Genomic DNA, 25,968 nt, shown 5'->3' on the forward strand with positions numbered 1-25,968 from the left:
TCCTGAAGATAAAACTGGAACCAACAATAATTAGATGCCTTGCTGAGAACCACATTAGGAAGCTGGTTCCAGAGCTGGTGTTTGAATTCTGCTAAACTCCTTGAAGAGAATAAAAATTTTAAAAATAATAGATGATGTAATTTAAAGGGGTAAAACCATAACCAGAAAGGCCATGGAATGACACTGTTTAGTGATTTCTCATTTTATATTTCAAACATGACAATTGAGCTAATACCTATCTAAGGTGAAGATATATCCATTAGTTACCATCCAATGAGCATCATTTATGTATATCATCGCACAAAGCATATTTGAGAATTAAAAATGGCAACTGTAGGTCCTCATTTACTTTTGCTTGGACTGCTTTACTGGCCTCCTGAAGATACTCTCTATTCCCAGGCTGTTCTCTCTCTAATCCATTCCTGCAAGCTGTTCTCCCTACCTGGAATATATATTTCTATCATGCACTGTCTCAGAATTTTTGTCTTTCCTGAAGTCTCAACTCAGTGAGGGAATTTTTCTGCTGTGATATGCCCCAAAGCTTCTGTATTCCTAAAAAGCTCCAATGTATTTTTCCATCCCGAGTACTAAAAAATGATAATACTAAGTTCTAACATAGCAAATTGGAGCATACAACAAAGTTTCTTTATGATGCTTGGGCCTGCTCATGAGCATTCTTACAATTCTAAAGGAAGTGATTTTTATCCAATTATCATACCTGGCTTTCAGTGAAGTACTTCTTCAAACACAGCACCTCTTTTTAATGTAGAAATGGCTGTGCTTGTTCACTGACTATTTCAAAGGAACTGCTGGAAAGTCTGCTGTAGCCTCTGAGGAGTGGACTTTATAAAAGCCTGCTGTCTAAGGACCAGTTTGGCCAATTTGAGAGAGCTCTTTACCATATGGCTGCAGGTTAAGAAGTCATTAGGCCACAGCCATTTTTACATGTCATCTACTAAATCTGCATGGGCACAGAAATCACAGATTGATGTATAATACAGGTATATTTGTTTCAAATTTTTAATTATGATTAAACAAAAACCATATGTCCTCTACTGCCTACAGCATCAGCACATTAAGCAACTGTTATTAATTATATGTCCAGACTGAAGTCAGAAGTGAGATTAAAGAGCAGCAAATCTAACTCATCCTGGATGCCCTACAGTTAGGTTATTCTAGTAAGGGGAATATAGTTCTTCAAGGGCCAATGAATTTGCCAATTATTATTCTTTGAGCTTGTTCGTCCATTCTTCCTGCTAATGGCCTATCACCTTGACCCAGTCTTGAGTTGGGATCAGGCCCCCCTAGCTTGTGACTAATCTCACTATCTCCCTGAACAGACACTTTAGGTGTGTGTTCTGGCTTGGTCTGGTGGAATGGCAAGGCTCTTAGAGTCAATGACTGTCTGGTACTACTCCCTCTCTATATTCCACTCTCTTGTACCAAGAACTTCTCAGGGAGGGAAATATTAAGTCCTTATCTAGCAGGCTCTACCTCCAGAGTGAGAGGTAAAGGTCATCATAATCACTACAGTTTTTATCTTCCAAATGATTATGATGGGCTTTTCAGGATTTTTTTTTGTTTGAATCTTTTACAAATGAGGAAATTGAGTCTCAGAAAAATTAAATGATTAGCTCACAGTCATCTATCATAACTAAGCATGCATGCACATACAAAAGTTAGAAATCAACTTTAAACATGTCTTTTGATTTTATTACAATGGCTCCCTCATTTTCAAGTACATTTTTCTTACTGTACTTCTCACAGTTAATAAAATCCTAAATGATAGTCTCTGAGTATAAAAGATAGTCTCCTAATACCAATAAGAAGAAAAGTCATGATAACTTTAGATGAGTTAGATTATCTCTTTAAAAATTATTATTACTAATTTTAAAATGACCTATTTCTCTTGGGGATCCTTGGCAAAGCAAATCATTGAAAGTACTCCAGGCAAGAATTACAGAATTCTTGAGTTCACAGATTTACACCTAGATAAGGTCTTTGGTATTTTAGATTGCTTTGTTTTGTTTTATTTTTTAAGAAATCTTGAGAGCAGGTAAAGAATTATAAAACATTTCTCTGTTATGTCTGTACTTCTGCTTTCTAACATCTGAGATCTAAGTGGGGATAGTAGCAATATTTTATGTTATTATAAAACTTTTTTTATTTTCTAGAGATATTTTTATGTGATACTATTTTGTATGCTATTAATCTTGGCCATGACTTTTCTTTTTTCTTAATTCTGGTGGTACCTTTGAGATTCTGTGATCATGATAATGCAAACTGTGAGCTATATCTCTGCATAAATCCCTGACAATTTTGTGGGAAATCTGGAAATGTCTGGAAAACAAAATACAATTTTTAAGAAATCAAAAGAAGTCAGCAAGATATCTGTACTGTAGAAAAAAGGTGAAATGATACAAGCACTCCCTGCTCTTTTTTACCTGTTTCAGATACAGTCCACTCTTGCGTCAGATATGATACCTAATTAGGAAGAGTGAAGTAAGTACTGGGTGATTCCTTGTTGAGCCTTAGTTTTTTCATCTGTAAAATGCTAATAATGACTCTTATAATAGCCAACATTTAATATAGAGATTTTCAGTTTGCCAAGTGTTTTACATAAATCATGACATCAGTAGCCCTCACAACAAGCCTGTGAGGCAGGGATGCTATCATTATCCCCATTTTACAATTGAGGAAAGTAAGGTTGAGAAAAGTCAAGGGAGTTTTTTAGGATCACACAATACATGCCTGACTTAAGTTTCAAATTCAGATATTACTGACTTCAAATTCAATACCTAGCAACTTCATTAATTTACCAGGTTCAGCAAGAGAAGCACGATGACATAAGAATAAATTTGCAGTGAATAAAATGTAGTCTCAAACATGTGGACAAGTCATGGAACTTCCCCAAATCTCAGTTTCCTCACCACTAGCAGAGTTTGGATTCAGAAAACCAGGATATAAATTTCTGCTTTGCTTCTTGTTACCTCTGTCATCTTGGCCAGATGTCTTTGCCACTCTGGGGCTGTCTGTCTAATGAGAGGTTAGGCTAGCTGAGCTCTTACCTTTACTTTCAGTTTTAAATGATAAAAAAATTAATGAAGACTGTTTGAAAAGAAGTGTTCTACAAATGCCAACTAATAAATACATTTTCTTTATTAAAATGTTTTACTAAAGACACATCAAAATATGCCTTAGGGCATAGTCACAAAAACAAACATAAGATTTAAATGGAAACCTACTGGCAAAATGAAAATTCCACCAACAGAAGACATCTTATGGGTAATCTTGGAAAGGAAATGTCAAAACAACTAGATTTTATTGATAGTAATATATATATATGTGTATGTACATATATATATATACACACACACACATACATAGTCACATACATATATGTGAAAAGGACATTTTTAGTTAGCTAATTCTATTCTATTTTAGCACAGCAAGATGGTTCTCATATTTTTTAAGCTGAGAATAATTCTTTGAAAATTCCCAATCTTTGTTTCCTTGAAGTTCACATATGAATAGACTCATCCTTAGGATGCCAGAAATTAAAGCAATAACTCAAGGCAAGTTGCTTTGGAGAAGACAGACCCTTTGTGTTAGGAGCTGAGTAGTAAGGGATAGGGAGGTGGAGGCAACCATTTAAGGAGAAGGAGGAATGGAAGGTGGTTTGAAATCTATTTCTCAAAAAGGCTAGAAGCTTTTAAATGTATATACATGCACACTCATTCATGTTCATGTTTTCTGTCTGTCTCTTTCTCTCTCTGACTTTCTCCCCTGTGTATATATGTATATGTTCTTAACATAGTGTCTGGTACACAGTAGACACTTAATGAGTGATTACTGATATTGTAAAATATGTATGCATGTATATACATATGTATATAGAAAAAATATGTGTGTGTATGTTTGTAAACATATATTTTGGTTTGAACAACTAATTGGCACAATGGATGCTGGGCCTGGAGTCAGGAATATGGATCTTCAGGAAGACAAGTCAAGGTCTTGAGGACTTCAACCAAGTCACATAATCCTGTTTGCTTCAGTTCCTCATTTGTAAAATGGCCTGGAAAAAGAAATGGCAATCTTTGCCTAGAAAACCCCAACTGGGATCCTGAAGAGTTGGACACGACTGAAAAATGACTCAACAACAAAATATTCATATATACAAATGGCCCTTAAAGCCATTCTCCTCTACTCTTAATCAGTCACCATTTTATCATAAATGAAAGACTGGCCCACTTAACTCCATCCTCCAAGCACATACACACACATCTCTCTACTTCCATACATACACACTTCTCAAGTTGCCATTTTGTCTATGCCCACATTTAAACCCCAGTGAAGACTGTAAGTTCCTATCTACTTCATGTTAGGAAATGTAAGCTGGTTTTCCTAGATAATTATTTAATATTAAAGAATTGGCTGGTAAAGAGCTGCCACATTATTGTTAATTTATCCTTTTTTTCCCATAAAATTGGAAGTAAAAAGCATGAATGAAAGATAATATCTCACATTTCTACAGTATTTCAGTTTGGAAATAATTTTCTCATAATAAACCATAAAGTAGTAGTATTCCTATTCTGCAGATGGTAAAACCCAACCTTTGAGAAATGTCAAGTGACTTGTTCTAGGTCATATATGTAATTAGTGACAGAACTCTACAATTAAGCTGACATTTATATAGCATTTTTTTCAGTGCATAGTTAGTCAGATAGTAAAATAGTATTTTATATTTTACAACTAAGCAAAGTAAAGCTAAGTTGGTTTCATAAAATGTTTCATGATTGGGAAAAAGCCCAGACCCAAATCCAAGTCTTTTGACTTGCTCCCTTGAGCTTTTTTCTACCTGATGAAAGAGAATTTTTGAAGGGGTTGGCAGATAAGCTAAAAATGCCCAGATAACGATATAACAGATTCATTTATGGTTGAAAATGTCATGGAAAAACTAGGTTGACTTTAAGAGTTAATATGATTATTTGGTACTCAATGGAGAGATGATTGAGATTTCATATTGGTCCATTACTTTTAGTAGTATAATGATATTTGATTTTAAAAGGGTAGGGAAAAGACAAAGGCTAGGATTTAGGTAAAGATTTTCTGGTAGAAGTTCTCTTTGCACTATGACTGTTAAAGATTTTCTAAGATGTTCTATTCCTTGCAAGATATTAGTAAGTTCTAGAATTTCTTCTTTTCTTTGACTATTGTCTTCTTGCTTTAAGTGCAATTAATCTTTGATTTATTTGAACTATTATGTTTAGAGTGTGTAATAATCACAGGGATATTTTCCCTTTCCCCTTCTCTGTCTATTTTGGCTAACTTGGGTATAAAACAAAACATGTCCTTCTTCTTCTCCCCTCCCATCAAAGTATATATATATATATATATTATATGTAATAAGAAATAATCATTTGGTTGTTGGCGTAATATTTCTCAAGTTTTAGAACCATTTTCAAATGATAATCTTTGTCTCAAAAGCCTTATGAAGTTTTCACATGTGTTGCTGCTTCACTCCAGGGCTGGAAATAATTTTTTATTTCATATTATGTAACTTGACTGTTAAAAAGATGGTGATGACTTGAAACTTTGCTATTTTCTCTCTCGCTGGCTTTTAAGTCACATCCTATGTTAACTTTTGAAACTTTCAGAAGTAAAACAGTTGCTAAGCAATGAAAATCCTTTTTAAATTCAAATTTTCCAAGAAAAGTAAGTTAGTAAATTTATTTGTATTACATAAGTCTCTAAGTAATATAGAACTTTAGGCATAGACTACTACTTCTGATTTTTTAAATTGAGAACTTTTACTGAAAATATTAGTACCAAAAATAATACCCCCAAAATTGGTATTTTGAAGCATGTTCAAAACATCCTTTAATTAAATGCTACTCAATATAGGTTCTATTTCCTCCATTATCTATATCTACAATAATGGAAAAATTAAGATACTTCCTTTCCTTTCATTATTATAGGAGTGAGACTGGGTTCTCTAAGGCCAGTGGAACATAGGTTGTGGTGAATTCTGCACAAGAAGGAAAGACTTGGATATGACTCATAAACCATCTAGATGATGGATCCCCAAGATCACAGATGCTTACCATCAAGGACATCTTTTAGGGGTCATATCAATTCATGATAACTGTTGACTATAGCATGGAAAAATGATATGGATTGATAGAACATCCATAAATGAAATCATAGATATCTGAACTACTGAATTATTATAGTAAGTAGCTCAGGAGTATGATTCATTATTGATAATAACAAAAGAAAAAATGAACTAAAGTTTCAAGAAAGGCTATTACTCAGGAAATTTTCATAAATATTAATTGAAGAAGAAAAAATGTGATGAATGTTTTGACATTAGCAGATTCCTTCCACTGAAAAAGTTTTTTCATAAAATTTTAAATCAACTCTAAAACAATAACTAAACCAGCTAGATGTCCCTGTATGGAAAATTCTGATCACATTCTAGTGAATTAAATATGTTAATAGTACAAATAAATATTTTTTTCTGAAATAAAAAGGTGGAGGAAGGGGGAGGCAAGAAACAGAATCAATCAGAGAAAATGCAGTGCATGTTATAGAAAACTCACTGGAAAGGGGATGTTGAGACATTGGAAGAACAGAAAGACATATATAAAATTTATCAATCTACCTTTCTTTTAAATTGAGTCGATAATAAATATTTGGAAAAATCATTTGAATTAACCCAACAAGTTCTCAAAAAAAAAAAAAAGATTGGATAAAAGTAGCTCAGGCAAAGTTTAGAGTCATCTGATAGACAAGGAATTCTGCAAGTGGCACAAATATTATATTACCCTGAACTCTGGCAATGTAGAATCCAAGAATATTGACTGTCAATTATCATATAAAAATTTAAATGTTAGTATCTTGTAATAAATATGAGGAAATTGAGGTCTAGGCACATGAAAGCACATGATTAAAGAAAGAACTTGGTGGAGAAAACCTCTTGCTTTCTTCCAAAATGTAAAGGGTATTCCCAAATTAAAAGGAAGATATGGAATGGAGAAAAATTAAAGGGGAAATGAAGTATAGGTACTTTAAAATAAATAACACTGAAGCATGAAACATGCAATGTGGTATGCATGAAAAACTAATAGATTTAGATTCAGAGGATTTGGATTAAAATCCAAGTAGCCAGTTTAGGATTAATGTGACTGTGAAAACCATAAGACACTTTCTGACTCAGTGTCCTCATCTGTAAAATCATATCTACAGATAGGTTCTAAAACCCCTGAACCTATTAAGAAGCTATTTTTAAAAATAAAAATACTGACAACCTGTTTTAACAAAGAATGTAAAAACTGATTGATTACTTTCTGAATAGTTGACAGTGTTCTAGCTATAATCACATATAACTGCAAGGAAAAAAGGAAAACTATTAAGGCCTTCAGGAAATAAGTCAGATAAATTAATTAGGGCAGAATTAATAGGCTTATTCAAAAATTTGTAAGAACTAAGTCTTAGAAATCTTATAAAGTTCCTAAGAATTATAAGAGTTAAAACACACACACATGCATACATACATACACTTTTAAGAAACAGCTTTTTGGTAGGAATTAAAGCCGGCATTGATTTAATTATTTTGTAGATATAAATAAAAGTGCAGGAAGAACTAGGATATTACAAGGTATAGATTTATAAAATTCCAGTGTAGACATAGGCATCTGTGGCTGCTGATTAAAAGCTTTCATTATGGACTGATCCAAAGAGTAGGAGCTGGAAAACACAAGAGGAACAATGTCCAGACACATTTTTGTACACAAAAATCACTATGGATAATGCTGAAAAACTCCGATGACAATGTTCTCTTTCACTACAAACAAATCTAATTGCAGAGCATTTGACTAAGGCACCTTTTGCACATAAGAGAAAATAAATGATGTTTACTATAAACTAACATCAGTGTATTTGTATAACCCATACCCCAAAGTCTATTGGTATAGGACTCTCTTCATTGGTAAGGATAAATATCCTGCCCTGCATGAAGAGAGGGTCAGAGTTGGCAAAACCAACAAAGAGCTTCAGTCTCTTCCAACTTCATATCTCTTCAGATCCCTTCTGTTTTAAGTGCTTCAGTTCCTTCTGATTTCCAATTGTGAGAGAGAATATGGAGGTCAACTTTATTCAGGTGGCTGAAAGAAAAGACTAGGAAGATAAGTGAGGAGCCAGCAGTCTCCATTATTTCCCTACCTCTAGCATGCTACTATAGGGACCTCAGAGAGTTTCCCTTTGAGTGAAATGTAGAAATCTTTCTTGGTAGATTAGAATTATCCCACTCCTAATGGGATAGCTCATTTATTCTGTATTGTATACTACAATTTCTCAATGCATACTTCCTAGATTTATGTTTTGTTATTACATTGCATAAATGAGTTTCTTTGCTATTTGTTATGTGTTCACATAATAAATATTTAGTGAGAAAGAGACCAGACTTTGGATATGGATCTTGGGTCCTGCTTCCATCACTTATAAATTAGAAGTTAGTTTGAACTTGAAACCTGCATCTCCTCAATTAATAATATTTAAGAGAAGAAATAGATACATCTGCCTGGTACTCCATTTCTCTTAGTAAAACAGAATGACCATCTCTAGCCTCAAATTTTTGTTTCTGTTGCTGGCAGAAATGAAAGTCTTCATTGGAGAAAGATAGGGGAAAACAAGGCTAGAGGTATATATTCTACCTTCCTTCAAACTATATCACAACCTGACACTATATGTGGGTGGTAACAGTTGCGACTCCCATGTGTTACAACACATTTGTTTCTTTGTTTTGTCCAGATCTGTGATTTTATTGGTAGTTTCAATAGTATTTATTTTAAACTACTTTCATTTATATGGAACTCCCTTAATTAATGAAGACCAGAAACCTTTAGGTATTGATCATTATTAGAAAACTGACTTACAGGATAAAGGCTAAGCTTGGGAAAATTCATATTTTCCTCTTTTATTCTCCATGCCATAGCTGACTCCTAAAGAAGAGAGGAGTTTTCAAATGGATATTATTTGTGGCTTAATTAAATGATTGGCTTTTTAATATGTAATACTTCAAGAATCATAGGAGGTAACACTAAAAGGAAGCTTAGAAGTCATCCATTTATTATAAAGAAACTGAAGCAAATGCCTCAATTCAGATAGCTAGGAACTATCTATCTAATAAAACTATAATTTAAACCAGTTCTTCTGCTTTCAGATTCAATGCTTTCCTGAAAATGGATTCATTATTTCATCAATGTGATGATTTCTTCCACAAATTAATTCAGAGTGCAATCCCTATATACCTGACAATATCGTCTCAATAAGTTATTACTGTTGATTACCCTCTAACCACTTCATACACAGTAGGAAAATGTCTTCCAAAGAATCTCTAAATTTAGGTGAGCCTTAGGTATTTAATGTAGTTTTTAAAAATAAATTGTTTTATACCTGTTTTCTCCTAATATAGATATAAGGAAAAGTTCTCTAAAACATGTTGGGGTAAAAGGGAAATGACATATGAATGTTTGGGTTAATGAGTAATCATGTTAAAGAGGAATTCATTAGCTAGTAAAAATGGGGAATAGCTGAAAAGAAATCTTAACAATTAGAACTGACCCCGATACATTGTTGGGGAACTATGAATACATCTAGCCATTCTAGAGAATGATTTGGAACTGTGCTCAAAAAGTTATTAAACTGTGCATACCCTTTGATCCAGCGGTGTTACTACTGGGCTTATAAACCAAAGAGATTTTAAAAAAGGAAAAGGGACCTGTATGTGCAAGAATGTTTGTGGCAGCCCTCTTTGTAGTGGCCAGAAACTGGAAACTGAGTGGATGCCCATCAATTGGAGAATGGCTGAATAAATTGTGATATATGAATATTATGGAATATCATTGTTCAATAAGAGATGACCAGCAGGATGATTTCAGAAAGGCCTGGAGAGACTTACATGAACTGATGCTGAGTGAAATGAACAGGACCAGGAGATCATTATATCCTTCAACAACGATACTGTATGATGATCAATTCTGATGGATGTGGCCATCTTCAACAATGAGATGAAACAAATCAGTTCCAATAGAGCAGTAATGAACTGAACCAGCTACACCCAGCGAAAGAACTCTGGGAGATGACTATGAACCACTACATAGAATTCCCAATCCCTCTATTTTTGTCCGCTGCATTTTTGATTTCCTTCACAGGCTAATTGTACACTATTTCAAAGTCTGATTCTTTTTGTACAGCAAAATAACTGTATGGACATGTATACACATATTGTATTTAACTTCTACTTTAACATATTTAACATGTATTGGTCAATCTGCCATCTAGGGGGAAGGGGTAGTAAGGAAGGAGGGGAAAAATTGGAACAAAAGGTTTTGCAATTATCAAGGCTGAAAAATTACCCATGCATATATCTTGTAAATAAAAAGCTATAATAAAAACAATTAGAATTGCCCCAAAGTAGAATGGACTATCTCAGGACACAGTGGTTTCCTCTTTAAATTTATGTCTTCAAATGAGCATTGAATGAATATTTATTTAGCCTCTGTAGAAAATACACTATGATGAGGGAGAGACTAGATTAGATGGCCTCTGACATCAATTCCAAGTTTGAAATTTTGTGATTCTCTAATAGACTATCATGTATCATCATTACAAATAACATTTTTTTACAAACCTTTAAGGTTTGCAAAGTCCATATGTATACACATGTATATATGTAAACATTACCAAAATCTAGGTAATACAGTGGCTAAAGTGTGGGAAAATTAGAGCCAGAAAGATCTTATTTGAAATCCTTCTTCACTTACTAGTCATATAAGCACAAATAAGTTACTTAACCTTTTTTGTGTCTGTTTCCTCACTTTAAAATTGGGATAGCAACTATATCACAGGGTTGTTGATGGAATGAGTTAATACAATGTAAAGTACTTTGTAAAGTCTTATATAAATGCTAGCTTTGTTGGAAAAACTAAAAGGAAAAAGGGACCACAGGATGAGATGGAGATATAATGACATGGAAATAATGAACATGTACTTGAACAGACTATGAGAGATAATGAAGAATAGAAGGATCTGGAATCCTATGGTTCATAGGGCCATGAAGAGTCAGACATAACTGAATAACAAATTATTGTTACCATTGTTACTGTTTTTATCATGATCCTAACAGTCCTGTAAAACAGGTACTATACATATTGTTATTCCCAGAGTTGTGAAGACAAATGAAATAGTTGTAAAGCACATAATATAGTGTCTGGTAGCAGTATGTAGGTATATACTAGTTTTTTGTTTGTTTGTTTATTTGTTTGTTTGAATTTCTTCACCTGAAAATTGACTTTTTTTATTGTAACTTTTTATTGAAAGAACATATGCCCTTCTGTTCCAACTTTTCTCCTCCCTCTCTTCACCCCCTCCCCCAGATGGCAAGCAGTCCTATACATGTTGAATATGTTTGTAAGTATATACTTAGCACATGCTTGTTTCTTTTCTCTTTTCCATTTGACAACTGAAGGCAAGATTTTGTGATTCTCAAGATCATACAAATAGTAGTGTTGGGTTTGAGATTTGAACTGGAAGTTCTCTAAGATTTTAAGTGTACTCCACAGACCTGCCGCACCCCGTTTATTAAAATATGAATATATCCCATTCCTCTGAAGTATGTATAAAATGCCTTTTAATACTGGATATTCCCAACTGTCCTATTTCAGACCAACTACTGCCTAATATAAATTATGGTAATGGAAATTGTGAGTTTCATTGTCAGAAATTTTTGTAAATAAAGACACAAAGCAGAATATACTGTGATCAATTAATTGGCCATCAAACTTTTAGTAACACCAAATATGTGGAAAGCCCTGTGTTAGGCCCAAAGGAGACAAAATAAAAAATTTCTTGCCCTCAAGGAACTCATATTGTATTCTATCAAGGGACAACATAAGTACCTATAAGTATAATTTAAAAAAGAAAAAAAAAATACATGCACAATAAATTAAAGATGATTGAGAAGGTTGTCCAGTAATGGGAGGGATTAGGAAAGAACTCCTGTGGGAAGTGGTGCTTCATCTCAGTTGTGAGGAATGCAGAGATTTATGAGAGATAAAGGGGAGGAGGGAGTCCCTTCCAGGAACTAGAGAGAGCTTTTTCAGAGGAAAAGGTCAGAATATGGAAGTTCCTTCTCTGATGAACATCAGCATATTCAATCTGACTACTCTGAGGAGTGAAAAAAAAAAAAAAGCAAGTTATCACGAGGCAGGAAAAGTGGGAATGCTGACATATAATTTTTGGTCAAAAGGAGGGGGGGGGGTGTTGCTAAACTTTTGTTTAGCATGTTTAGCATGAAAAATGAAGTGGAAAGGAATAGCCATTGGAATTTTAAAGATAAAATTCTTTTGAATTTGAAACTTCTAAACAAGCATTTCTGTTTCTTTTTCTATTGCAATGTATTAGTTGGTATGAAAGAGGTCAAAAGTTATCCTGACCCTTGAGTCCCTAAAGGCACTTTTTAAAAAGAATAGCCCATCCATTTTAAAATAAATTGTTATGCTGAACATTGGTGGCTCTGAAAACAGCTCATCTTTCCCAAGTGACCTGGAGCTGAAGAGACAACAAGAAAAAAAATTGAATTTCATCTTTGAAGTAAGAGTGATGATACAGTGTTGTTGATTACAATTCAGGCCTACTGCCTTATTCCTCCAGGTCAGACTAACGGTTCTAAATGGGATAGTTTCCGGTATGGTGTGCTCAAACAACTTACAAGAGTCCATTAAGCTGAGAAATTTATCAAGTAAATAAGGCCACAAATCATCAAAGATTAATCTTTTTACTTGGTGGAAAATCTAACCAAGAAACATTTATTTTTGTATTTCTAAGATGCAAGAAGCATTTAGAATGCTATCTAGTTTATCTCAGAAATAGCAGCCTTTTAACACATTTTAGTATAATCTGACTTCTCAATGTAATGGCCTCTTCACTCTCCACAAAGAAAAAAACTGGATTAGCACAATGGAATGAACATCTTTCTTTGCTAAGGCAAAATATTCAGAACCAGAAATTCAGAATAAACTGAAATAATCTGTGTGGATTTATTTATGTCTGACTGAGTACACAGCAGAGTGTTTCTTACTTGACCCAGATCTCAAGGTTCAATTCTCAGCTCTTCTCTCTATGTACTCTATTCCTTAGAGATCTCCTCGAGGAAAAGCATACAGTGACTTCTGTAACCAGATATGAGCATTGCTATGACTCTTGCTCTCTTGTGACTGCCTCAGGGATGTGGTTGGCTAAGCGAGTCTGTTAAAGTCTGTTAAAACATACTGTTAAGAAGTTGTTTGAGTGGTTTGATCCTTCAGTAGATGGGTAAACTTCACATCACTCTATGACCACAAGATACATACTTAATTTCATATTGATCAACCCATTCTCTAAGCTAAAATTCGATTTGTTTTCTTCTAAGGATTTAATATTCTGCAATATAATACACAACAACAAAGTCACAGAATTTGAGATAGCAAGGATCTTCAGGAGTCATTTAGTTCACTTGCTTGTCTCCCATTGTTTTGTACTTCTTACAACATGGGGGAATTCAATGATCAAGTGAAATAATATATATGAAGCACTTTGCCAGCCCTAAAGTAATATGTGTGCCTATGTGCATATGTATGTTTATACATATATATAGGGCAGCTAGATGTCACAGTAGATAGAGCACCAGCTCTGTAGTCAGGAAGATCTGAGTTCAAATCCAAACTTTTCCTATCTGTGTGATCCTGGCCAAATCACTTAATCCTGTTTGCCTCAGTTTCCTCATCTGTAAAATGAGCAAGAGAAGGAAACAGCAAACTACCCCAGTATCTTTGCTGAGAATATATTACAAATGAAGTTTTAAAGAGTCAGATAGGACTAAAATGACTGAACAATGGAAATACATTATATATATATATATATATATATATATATATATATATATATATTTGTCCTCAACTCTTCTCTCCCTCCCCACCCCAAACTGTTGACTTTTCATCATATATATTTTAAAGAGATAGTCACACACACCCTTCTCTCCTCTAAGACTGCTCCTCCAGATTATTCTCTCTTGCACAAGTCATTTTCCACTTCAGTCCAGTCAGCTGCCAAGTAACCTTTGTAAAAAAGAGTCCTCACCTCATGACCATGTGGTGAATAAATCCCTTCCCCCAAACACACAGTCAAACCACTCCAGTGCCTCCCTTTTAACTCCAAGAACATAACATCTTCTATTTGGAGTCTGTTGTCCTCCTTTTGTCCAGTCTTCTTCCACCACATAGGTACATTCTCTGTGATTCAGGGACATAGGCTTCCTTGCTGTTTCTTGAACAAGACCCTACTTCTCTCATCTCTGAGCATTTTCCCTATCATTCTCTCCTACCTGGAATTGTCTCTTTCCTCATTTTTCCCCTTCCTTGGCTTCCTTCAAATCCACTCTAAAATCTTACCTTTACAGGAAGCCTTTCTTATTGTTGAAACAATCAATCATGTCTAATTCTTCATGTTCCCATTTTTTTTTTTGGCAAAGATAATGGAGTAATTTACAATAGAAACTTTGACCCCAAAGGGCTATCAAACTGTGCATACTCTTTGATCCAGCAGTGCCAGTACTGTGTCTGTATGCCAAAGAGATCATAAAATAGGAAAATAGACCCACATGTGCAAAAATGTTCATGGCAGCCCTTTTTGTAATGGCAAGGAACTGGAAACTGAATGGATGCCCATCAGTTGGAGAATGGCTGAACAAATCGTGGTATATGAATATAAGGGAATATTATTGTTTTATAAGAAATCATGAAAAGGCTGATTTCATAAAAGCCCAGAAAGATTAAGATGAACTGACACTGAGTAAACTTAGCAGGACTAGGATAACTTTGTGCACAGTAATAGCAAGGTTGTGTGATGATCAACCATGATAGACTTACCTTTTCTCAGCAATACAGTGATCCAAGACGATTCCAATAGAAATGAGATGGAAAATGCCATCCACATCCACAGATAGAACTCTGGAAACTGAATGCTGATGAAAGCATTCTATTTTCACCTGTTTTGTTGTTGTTTATTCTTTCTCATGGTTATTCCCTTTGGTTTTGATTTTTCTTTCACAATAGCATACGGAAATATGTTAAAAATGATTGTACATATATAACCTATATCAGATTGTTTGATGTCTTGGGAAGGAGGGAAGAAAAGGGGGGAGAAAAAATCAACTCAAAATCTTACAAAAGAGAATGTTTAAAACTATCTATACAGGTAATTGGGAAAAAATAAAATATTATTATCAGAAAAAAAAGGCTCAGATCTAACTCACCCTATCTGCTCAATAAAGATATCTTTTAAAATATTTATGATTGATGAAATCAGCTAAGCAATGGGTCCAAGATAAAGGACATAGAGGAATTAAGAAGAATTTCTTATTTTAAAAAGTAGTAATTCAAAGAGCATATACCACTGATAATGGCCATCTCATTTTCTTTAAAAATTGTAAAACACCTATATAAATATATTTAAATAGATAGATAACATATCTCCTACTGTATTAAGAAGATTCTGGACATTCAGAAAGGGAATCTACCCTCCTGGAAGACTAAAAATGTTACCATAGCTTCCTTCACCCACACTTTCTTCTTTCCCTTCTCAGAGGAAAAGATGTCCTTAATTTTCATTTCCAAATATCAAAGCAACCCTAGGGATCATCTAGTCCATTTTATACACAAAAAGGAATTCTCATATTGAACCTAAATTTGATGAATTTTTAACTACCTACTGTCTTCTCAGGTAATTATCTTCCTATAATAAAATCTAAGTCTTTTCCAATGATGATTTAAATAAGGAAAAGGTAATATGTATAAAGTTTTTTTAAATGAAATTTTCTTTGTTTTTTATTTATGCCACATACTTTTCTTTCTTTTAACATGACTTTTCCAACTCAAATATAAAAAAATCACCCCCATAAGGATGTTTCAGAAATTAAAATTGATTTTAAAATCTGTTTTGTTTCTTGTTTACTCACAGGAATCACATATAAGTGATTTAATTATCAGCCAAGAGCAAATATATGAAATATTTCTATTTCCTGGTCCATTTGGACCACAAATGAACATGCTGAGTCAGGTTTTATGAATGTTATGACATCCATTTTAGAGATGATGAAATTGTCTCAGTGGTTTAGTTGTTCATGGTCACACAGCTAGTCACATGACTTATAAGCCTTATAAAATATACATGTGAATTATTATTAGGGATATCTCTCTTAAATCTCAAACTTCACTCTGATGTGTTTTGCAAAATTTCAAATCAAATAAATGGCTAAAACTTACTCTGTATTATCTCAAATGCAAATAATTTATTTTAATTTTTTATACAGACATGACAATGACAGATTGTACTCACCTTTCATAAAATGGAAAAACGATAGTCAAATATTTTAAAGTATTTTAGTATATATGATGCATAATGGAGGGTGATAAAAAGAAATGAGCCAGACCCAGTAGTTGTACTGCTGGAGTAAGGGGTAATGAAAAGAATACCAGATAGAGTTAGATTCCCTTGAATGATCCCAGTTTCTTTGTGACAACTGGGCAATTAATTTCACTTCTTGAGACTTGTTTTCCTCATTTGTACAATGATGGAGGACCTGACCTAAATAATCTCAAAAGTCCTTTTGGTCTAGAAAAGTGCTATTATTCCTGAATGAAAATCCCCAAGGAGGAAAAAGTATTGGCAAATTCATTATCCCACTGTTTTTACTTCTATTCATAAAACTGATTCCTTTCCATTAATTAGGTTATTTGGAGAAGGAGAAGGAAGATAAAGAGGAGGCAGCATTTATATAGTGTTATAAGTTTGCAAAATGCTTTCAATATATCATTTCATTATTTTGTTGGATTGTGTTTTGTTTTGTTATTACTAAAATAACATCAGGTGGGTATTAACTATGCCCATTTTCTAGAAGAGGGAACTGATTCTGATAAAGTTTAACACCCTTTCTCATTGCCACATCCCTAAGTGCTGGGGCAGGATGAAAACCATCTTCTCCCTGATTCAAAGTCTGATATTTTCTCCACTATGCTAACATAGACACTCATCAAGTAGAAAGGTCCATGTACCAAAAGTCTCAGTGCACTTTTCTTCCACTCATTTATGAAGATCTACTTCCTCTCTTTTAATAGTTTCCCTCTCCTCTGAAGTCCTATAGAAGCAAGAATTTGTAGAGTTAGCAAAGAAAAAAACTTCAATGCCTAGTTCTACTACTTAGTAATTTAACTACTCTAGGCTTCGGGTTCATGTATAAAATGGATATTATAATACTGGTCCCACTGAAAAAACTTTTTCTGAGCTTTAAAGGTATACATAAATATCTCTAGTACTATATAATAATTAAATATTATGACTAAATTTTCTTATATATAATTAAGAAATTTTAAATGTGTGTTTAAAATTAAAAATCAAACAAAATAGTCAACAGAAATCACTGAATAGTGCATTAAAGTGATTCACTGTAAATAAGCAAAATGATTCATAGTAAATAAGACATTTGGCTTCAATGCAACCAATAGATATACAGCAATTCAGAAATATTTTGATGCTTTCATGGTATTCAAGGAATGATACAGTTTATAATTTTAATATTCTGAGTTTAATTGTAAAAGAGACTGCAATTTAAATTTCAATTTATTTATGGAAATAGAGTGGACTCCATTCACCTTCATTTCATACATTCACAATTACAATTGATGACTTCTTTTCAAGGAATGAAGGGAAGGCCTCCAGCAAGTTAAAAAAAAAAAAATTCTATAGAGCAGGAATTCTTAACCTAGAATTCACAAAATTGATTTTTTCTCTTTTTAGAAAATATTTTGAAACTGTATTTCATTATTATGGGTTACTTTTGTTATTGTATGTATGTATTTTATGCATTTGATAACATTATTCAGAAAAGGGATCCATATTTTTCACCAGATTGCCAAAAAGGTTTAAAAACAAAAATGTTAAAAACTCCTGTTATTGAGGATTTGTGGTTGGGCACAATTAAGAATCACAAAGGACAAGAAGGCACAGAGGGATTTTGATCTGTATCTGTAAAGAAGGTGCCCATATTATGCACTCCCAAATATATCAAAGAGTTCTGGGACCTAAAAGGATCAACTTCTGCATTATTCATAAGGTTATAGCCCAAGGGCTGTAGGGTTCTTTAGGAAGCTCTTATTTAACTCCTCTCTTTTTATTTATTTTTAATTTATGGAATAAAACAAGCATTTCTAGGAAAAATACAGTAAAAAGATGATTGTACATAAAACTGCAAATCTGCTATGAATAACTTTCTATTTCTTTCAAATATATAACAAAATTATCATGTAAAATTTAAAATTTTTCTTTCCTTACCCTAGAGATGACTTACATATACAAAATATATAAAAATACACATATGCATATGTAAAATGTAAAATTATTATATTCTGTTTTTCATTTCTCTGGTTGCAGATAGGATAGTCAAAATAATTTATTTGTTCAAAATCTTTCTTAAAAAACATTGCTGTTACTAAATGAGACTGAATCCTATTATCAATTAGTCATTTTAAAGACTTTGGGTTGCTCAGTTGATAGAGCACCAGCCCTGAAGTCAAGAGGACCTGAATTCAAATTTGACCTCAGACACAGCATCTCTAGCTGGGTGACCCTGGGCAAGTCATTTGACCCCAATTGCCTCAGCAAATAAAAGAAAAAAAATAGACTGTGGGTAAGGAGGTCTGAAAGAAATGGGAAGTTCAAAACTTTTGAATAAAGAAATTAGTCATGATTATTTTATCATTCCTATCATAACATTAACATGCTCATCATCATATTTTGTAATTGTTTCCAAAGGGCATTGAAATCAAGGTAACAAGTGTATATTATGTTTCAGGCACTATGCTAAGGGCACATTTTTTGTTTATATAACATTATTTGTTTTAAGTGATTTGCTCAGGATCATACAGCTAAGAGGTGTTAAGAGTCTGAAACCAGATTTGAACACGGATCCTCCTGACTTCAGGGCTGGTGCTCTATCCTCTGCACCACCTAGATGTCCCTGTTTATATACATTTTTAAAAATAAATATAATATGTGACAAGCACTGTGCTAAGCAGTAAGTGATACAAATATAATAACAATAACAGCTAACATTTATATAGCATTTTAAGGCTCACAAAGTGCTTTACAAATATTATATCATTTTATTCCCACAATCACCATGGGAGGTTAGTATTATTATGCGCATTTTACACATGAAGAAACTCATATTGATAAATTTTAAATCACTTTCCCATGGTCCCAAAAAATATAAGCAGAAAGAAGGTCAGTTCCTGTCCTCAAGTTGCTTATAATCTAATGAAAGAAGACAAAAGAAAACTGAAATGGGGGAAGGCACACATCACCTGTAGTCTGCAGCTTTTGTATTACCTGTTAAATTAGCAGGCACTCATACAAGTGATGTTTATACTCATACTTGTAAAACATCACAATGAGACAACTGAGGAGGAACTGAGATGAAATGGCCCATTCCCTTTTCTTAATATGGATCTATCCCATTCCAAAAGTTATCAATAAAACTTGGCTCTGTCTTGATACCCTTGCTGATCTGCAGTGTGTTGCTGCTTTGACATATATTTAATCAATTTCTTTTGATTGTCTTTGTCCTGAGTTTTGCCTCATTAATCAGGGAAAATATCCAAACAATTTTCCTTTTAACAGTATATTACATCAGTCATTGCCCTAGGCAACATTTCTGCTTGTAAAAGGGAGAACACAGAACAAAAAAATTGTTTTGTAACATTTTTATCTAGTATAAGGGAGAGAGAACACAGAGGGGAAAAGAAAACAGGGGGGGGAAGATAGCAGGGAAAGAAGCAAAGTACAGGGAAAAGGGGACAGGAGGCAGGGGAGGAAAGTAAAAAAGGAAAAAAAATGGATGGGTAGGCTCATATTCAACATTTTAAAAAATACTTAGATATTTATCAAGTACTTACTAAGCAAAGCCTAGGTGTTGAAATGTAGCTATTAAAACTTATGAAAACATTCACTTGAGGTACATGTGAATATTTTAATGAATAACTGAAACTATAAAAACACCCATTTCCCAATTAAAATGAATACTACCAGTACAGAAGTTTTCACATTTATGTTTCTAAATTATTGTCTTACCAAATCACTGAAAGTCCCTGGAAAATAAATTTTAAAGGCAGACTATAATATTGTTTTAAAAACTGGTACATGTTTTCAAAAGAAATGAAGAAAATTGCACCAGCCAAACTCCATTGAGAATGATCCAATGTGTCCATCTACAGATGGCAATCTGATCTGTTTTCATTGTTTTCTCCTTCAAGATTTAATCCTTGAGGATTGCAACTAGGTGGCACAATGGATAGAGCACCAGCCCTGAAGTCAGGAGGACTTGAGTTCAACTCTGGTCTCAGACTCAATACTTCCTAGCTATGTGACCCTGGGCAAGTCACTTAACCCCAATTGCCTCAAGGGGGAAAAAAAGATTTTATCCTTAACTCTTCTCATCCTACCCCAGCTGGAACCCAAGCTCAATAGCAGGGCTCATAGGACCACAAATACTACATATATAAATTTCAAAAAAGGCCAGGGTCCAACCTTATACTTAAAAGTGCAAGGAAAATTTAGTTTTAGATTCAACAACACCTTTGATAGGTTTCCATTGGCTTTTCATCTTTCCATTTATGGCTTTTGTTTCAGGTTTGCACCAAGGAGGAACTAGATCAAGCAAACTTAAAAACCAAGAATATTGATTTAAGAGCAGTGGACATCAATAAGTTCCCAGAGACTAATAAAATAAATTGGAGCCTAATAAAATGATGGATTTTTCTTACTGTGATGACAAAAGTCTTGGCTGTGTAGTCAAGCTGGAAACATTATTCTAAACACTACAGCCTTGAATGACATCCATGACCACGTGTACAGAGCTCTGAGAAATGCTCGATTGAACACATTAACCTGGCTGTCATACTTCAGTGGCAGCAAAAATCATTCAAAGTAGCCTCACTCTTTCAGCCTATCTAAAGACCAATGCCTCTTTGACTCAACTAGTTATAATCACTAAATGCTTCAGCTAACTGCTTAAATTTGTTTTATTTTGTTTTTAATTATTCTTTGCCTTCATCCCCAAAAGGCCAAATCTTGAAAAGCAGACACTTTGGAATAATAACTTCACTAATATTAGTAAGCTCACTTTCACTAAGGAGACAAGATTCTCCCAAAAATCTGCATTTGATTTCTAATTCTTAGGAATCTTTATTACAAAGAGTTCAGGATTCTTACCAAAAAGTGCTAACTTTTGCAATCCTACTGCTGTAGTGGCATAGGAAAGCAAGTAGACTCATTCCTTTACAGATAGAAAGATATACCTTTTTAGGATTCTAATACATTTCACCTTTACTCTACAATCCAGACAGACTTATCTCCCATCTCTGTGCACCCTTTTCCACCATAACTGAAATACTCCCTCCTCTTGCTTGCCTCTTGGAATTTTCTTTAAAGCTCAATTCATTCACTTTTTCCTGATCCTCCCACATATCATGGCTGCCATTGTCCCCACCACCAAATTATTTTGTATAAATTTGGTATATGCTTGTTTATGTATATGTAATCATTTTTTGGCTGGGATGAAAACTTCAGTCTTATGTAGACCACTAGGTTTGTAATTAAGATTCAGCATTTAATTTTGACTTGACTTTGCTGCAGAGTTACCATATGACTGGCTAAATTCCTTAGCTGTTTAAGTATCTAAGTTTTTAGTGGCTATTTGATATACTGGAAACAATGTTGAACTTGGGAGTTAGGAAGTCTAATTTAAAAATTTAAGTTACTTTGGAAAAAAAGGGCTCCCTTAGTTTTGTCTCTTTCTCATCAGCATCTAACAATGTACCTAGCTATCATAGGAGATACTTAATAGGTAAATGTTTGTTAGTTGACAATGATAATTCCAGAAGAACATAAACTCCTTGAAGGCAAGAATCCCCTTCTGTTTTTGTATCCCTAGGCTAGTGTAGTGCCTTGGACATAATAGGAACTTAATATATACTTATTACATTGAATTCTTTCCATATAACTCACATTTATATTAAAGATTTGCAGAATTTCAGAGACCAGTTAGTCTACGCCATACCTAAAAAACAATTCTCTTTCATAACATCCCCCACAAAGGGTTACCCAGCCTTTGCTTAAATATCAATAGTAATGAAACATTCATCTAGAAGGAGTACATTCCATTTCTGTGTACCCTGTTAAGATTTTTTTCCTCCTACTAAACTAAAATCTGCTTCTCTGGATTTTGTGCTTTAGTTCTTTCCCTATAATTGTCCTGTGCTTTAGATAATGCAATCATTATTTATCCCCATTTTACAGACCAGTAAATAGGTTCAGAGAGTTTAAGTGACTCCTAGTGAGAGACAGAGTCAAGAGTTACATGAGAACTCCTGGCTCTTAAATCCCAAATCTGGCTCCTAAAAACTTAGGCACAAATCATTTAAGGGGTTTATTTAGAGTTACATGGCAACTCAGCAATAGAGCCACACTAAACTGTGACTACCAACCTAATATTTTACCATGAAACTCTGAAGTTCCCACATCAGTCAAAAGAATGAAAAAACCTAAGAAGTGAAGTCAGAAGAACACTAACTTTGAGATGAAGTGGAACTTTGGGTACAATTCATCAAGGAGGTCAAAACATAAGCTAATATGGGATGTGGTTCTTAGAAAACTTGATCCTTGTTGATTGAGGATAAAAATCAATCATTTCCTAGGGGATTAGCTACACAAATATAATATTTTCCTCTAATAATTTGATGTCATCACTTTAAACACAGAATTGTTATACATAACAGATTCTTCATACACTTAAACATTAGAGTAAACAATGATTGAAAAACAACACAACAGCAATAACAACAAAGTCACTTACATAGTAAAGACATCAATGGTATCCCCAGCAGATCTTCCCATCTCAAAATAGGTTTGCAGGATGTTGACAGTTCCCGAGAGGGCTTCATGGCCACAGCCACAGAAGAGGGCAACACCAGCATACAGCAAGATGGTAGCAATCAAGGAGGCATAGGGAATACCCCCCAAGCACTTAATGCAGCACTCAAAACACCCTGTAGAGAACCAAAGAGAAGGGAGAATTAGTCATCTAATTTAAGAATCAAATTGTAAATAGCTTCTTAGTAGGGAGGAAACATGGCATTTTCATTCATGTTCTCCAAGAAGTCTTCCCTGATTCCCTCAGCCCTAAATCAACAATGGAGTTGTTTTTTTTTTTAAACTTGGTATTTGCAGAATCCTCATGGTGTAAAGCAAATATTTTTGGTCGCTACACCCTTTGATTTTCAATAAATCTTGCTATATCCCTATTCATTATTAAGAGAAATACATTCCAGTATTCATCATGTATCTGAACATAAGAAATAAAATGTTAATTTCAATATAATAACATAATTATTTGCCAAATATCCTTTTGTACTCCCTTGACAAGTTTCTCTTATTTCTCAGAGGTATATTTACCCCATAATGAAGCCCCTGTTCTAGATGATGAGGTTTCAAAGTTGTTTCTTATTTTTAAACATGATCTGTTTACCCAAGTTGTAGATAAATTTAGCACAGTGACCAAATCTTCTCTTTCTTTCTGTATCCTCTATAATGAAGACCATTGGAATACATAATAGATGTTTAATAAATATTAATGACATTAGCTCTTGAAGCTGAATGTATTATCAGAGAAATGGAATGTATCATTAATTGCATTTTTTAAAATGAGATCTTCAAAGAAAGTATTAAAAAAGATCTTAGCTCTTTTTAAAAATTTCTTTCTGTTGATGTAAGTTACAGTCCATTTATACCTGTCCATTCTGTATGATTCTTAACTATATTCTCCAACAATCCACGACAAAGGCTCCCCCACAATGCTGAGGTTCCCTTAACTTTCTCTGAAAATTATGAGGATAGTAGTTGGGCAATCTTACTCTCTAACTTTTATCCTTCCCCCTTTCTCCACATGAGTACCTTCCTTCCTTCCTACCTGAACAAATTACCTAAGAATTGTGAATTTAAATTCTATTTTCCTAGTAAATATACGTTCATTCATAAATCTGAATACCTCTTTATCAAGCATATATTTTTATCTATGAAAAAATATCACTGAATCAGACAAAAGATGATTTCTTCAACTGTGGAAATCACACTACAAAATTCCTATAGCAAAATTATCTATTCCTACCTCCCATCTCCCCTTGTAAATCACAAATATGTAAAATGCTAATTGTAGAAAGGTTAAACAGTTGTATATCAGTTTCTATTATCTCACTTTATAGGCAGAGTAATGAAGAGATTTTCCAAGGCTACCCAGTCATTAAAGGTCATATTTAGGACCTGAAAACAAGTCTTCGGACTCTCAAGCTAGCTCTCTTTTCATTCCTTCATGCTACCTTTTTTTTTTTTTTTTGTCATATTCGACATTATTCCTAGATAGATACTAGTGAGCATTAGTGAGGTACGCTAATCAATACTTAGATTGTCAAATCTATAGCCCAAAGAACAATAGCAATAACAACAACAACAACAACAAAACAATAACTCTAGTTAAGAATATTTTTTTGTGGTATAGAATATTCAAAAACCAATAAAATTTGAATAGTAGGCAAAAACTCAGGGTTATTTCAAGTGTGAGTGGAAAATTTCTATTTGGGATATGGATCTTCAGATTTAATTAGAACTGCAACAAAGAGCTATTAAGTTCCTTAGTATTGTTTCATTTAAGTATGGGTATCCCAATTCTTCTGTTGTTGAATATTTTGAAATTTACCCAGATTTATCCTTGGACAACTAACATAAAACCAATCGCCAATTCCATATGTCATTGCTGTCTTTTGGGTCTAGAATATGCCCAATAAAACTTTTGATGTACACCAATTTTCTGATCTTAACTAAGTATAGAAAAAGAAAAGAAAGTTGAAACATTCATTTCAAACTTATTTCTAGCCTTTTGGTGTTGTGCACTAAATCATAATCATCCCAAGTTTGCTCTTTGATTGAGGAAGGTGTTAACAACACTCCCATCTGAGAAAGCTCTCTTCATATCTGTAATATTCCTGACAGGAGGACACAGAATTGTTGGCAGGCAGAGGAGCTGTCTACCATCCAAAAGTAAAGATCCGCCCTCCTAGAAGAGTAGCATCACCATAGCAACACAGCCCTTTTAAGCTTAGACCAGACCAAGAGCCCTTAAGGGACAAGACTTCAAGAGCTACACACATCCTCAGCTTAACCACCTCCATTCATGAGATAAAGATTTATCTAGGAATAGTATAATTTCAGATGAGAGAAAGCACAATCTGAGAAGTAACATGACAATCTATTTATAAATGAAATTTGCCTCAAAGATTTAAGCATAAGAACTCTGAATATTGGCATTCAAGGGAATCATATAGGACACTGAATAGGAGAAGAAAAAAAAAAAACAATGTGCAATATATACGAGAATTTTTCAAATAAGAATGTGACTTTGACAAGTACTGAATTCCAATGCTTTTAAATGTGATATATTCATCCTTATTTCTAGATTATAAGACAAATCTTAGAATTTAAAATTAAAATATTTGTGGCTTCTCATTTAACAAGCAATTTAATTCTACATAGAACTTATAACTATAAGCATTATTATTTCTGAAACATGCAAATTTATCAATCCGGTACCAACTGAAAACACTGTGTAAAGGACCTTTAGAGACTCAAAAACATGGGTTATTAATCTCTTTAAAAATTTTGCAGGAATTTAATTGGCAGTCTGTTGAAGCCTATGTACTCCTCGCATAATATTTTTAAACTCAGAAAATATAATGTATAGGGTTACAAACTAATTATACTGAAATA

At 33.7% G+C, this 25,968-nt stretch overlaps 1 protein-coding gene across 2 annotated transcripts in view; it reads right to left on the reverse strand.

Annotated features, from left to right (window-relative positions):
- GPM6A (glycoprotein M6A) overlaps positions 1–25,968 on the reverse strand; it is a 483,660-nt gene that overhangs the window by 65,625 nt on the left and 392,067 nt on the right. For both annotated transcript variants that reach the window (XM_031943153.1, XM_012552097.3), the window contains exon 2: positions 23,006–23,198. In XM_031943153.1, coding sequence (XP_031799013.1) covers positions 23,006–23,198 — 193 coding nt within the window. The remainder of the gene's footprint in view (positions 1–23,005; positions 23,199–25,968) is intronic.

The sequence above is a fragment of the Sarcophilus harrisii genome, chromosome 6 (genome assembly GCF_902635505.1).
Source record: "Sarcophilus harrisii chromosome 6, mSarHar1.11, whole genome shotgun sequence".
In the NCBI taxonomy this organism is placed as follows: domain Eukaryota; kingdom Metazoa; phylum Chordata; class Mammalia; order Dasyuromorphia; family Dasyuridae; genus Sarcophilus; species Sarcophilus harrisii.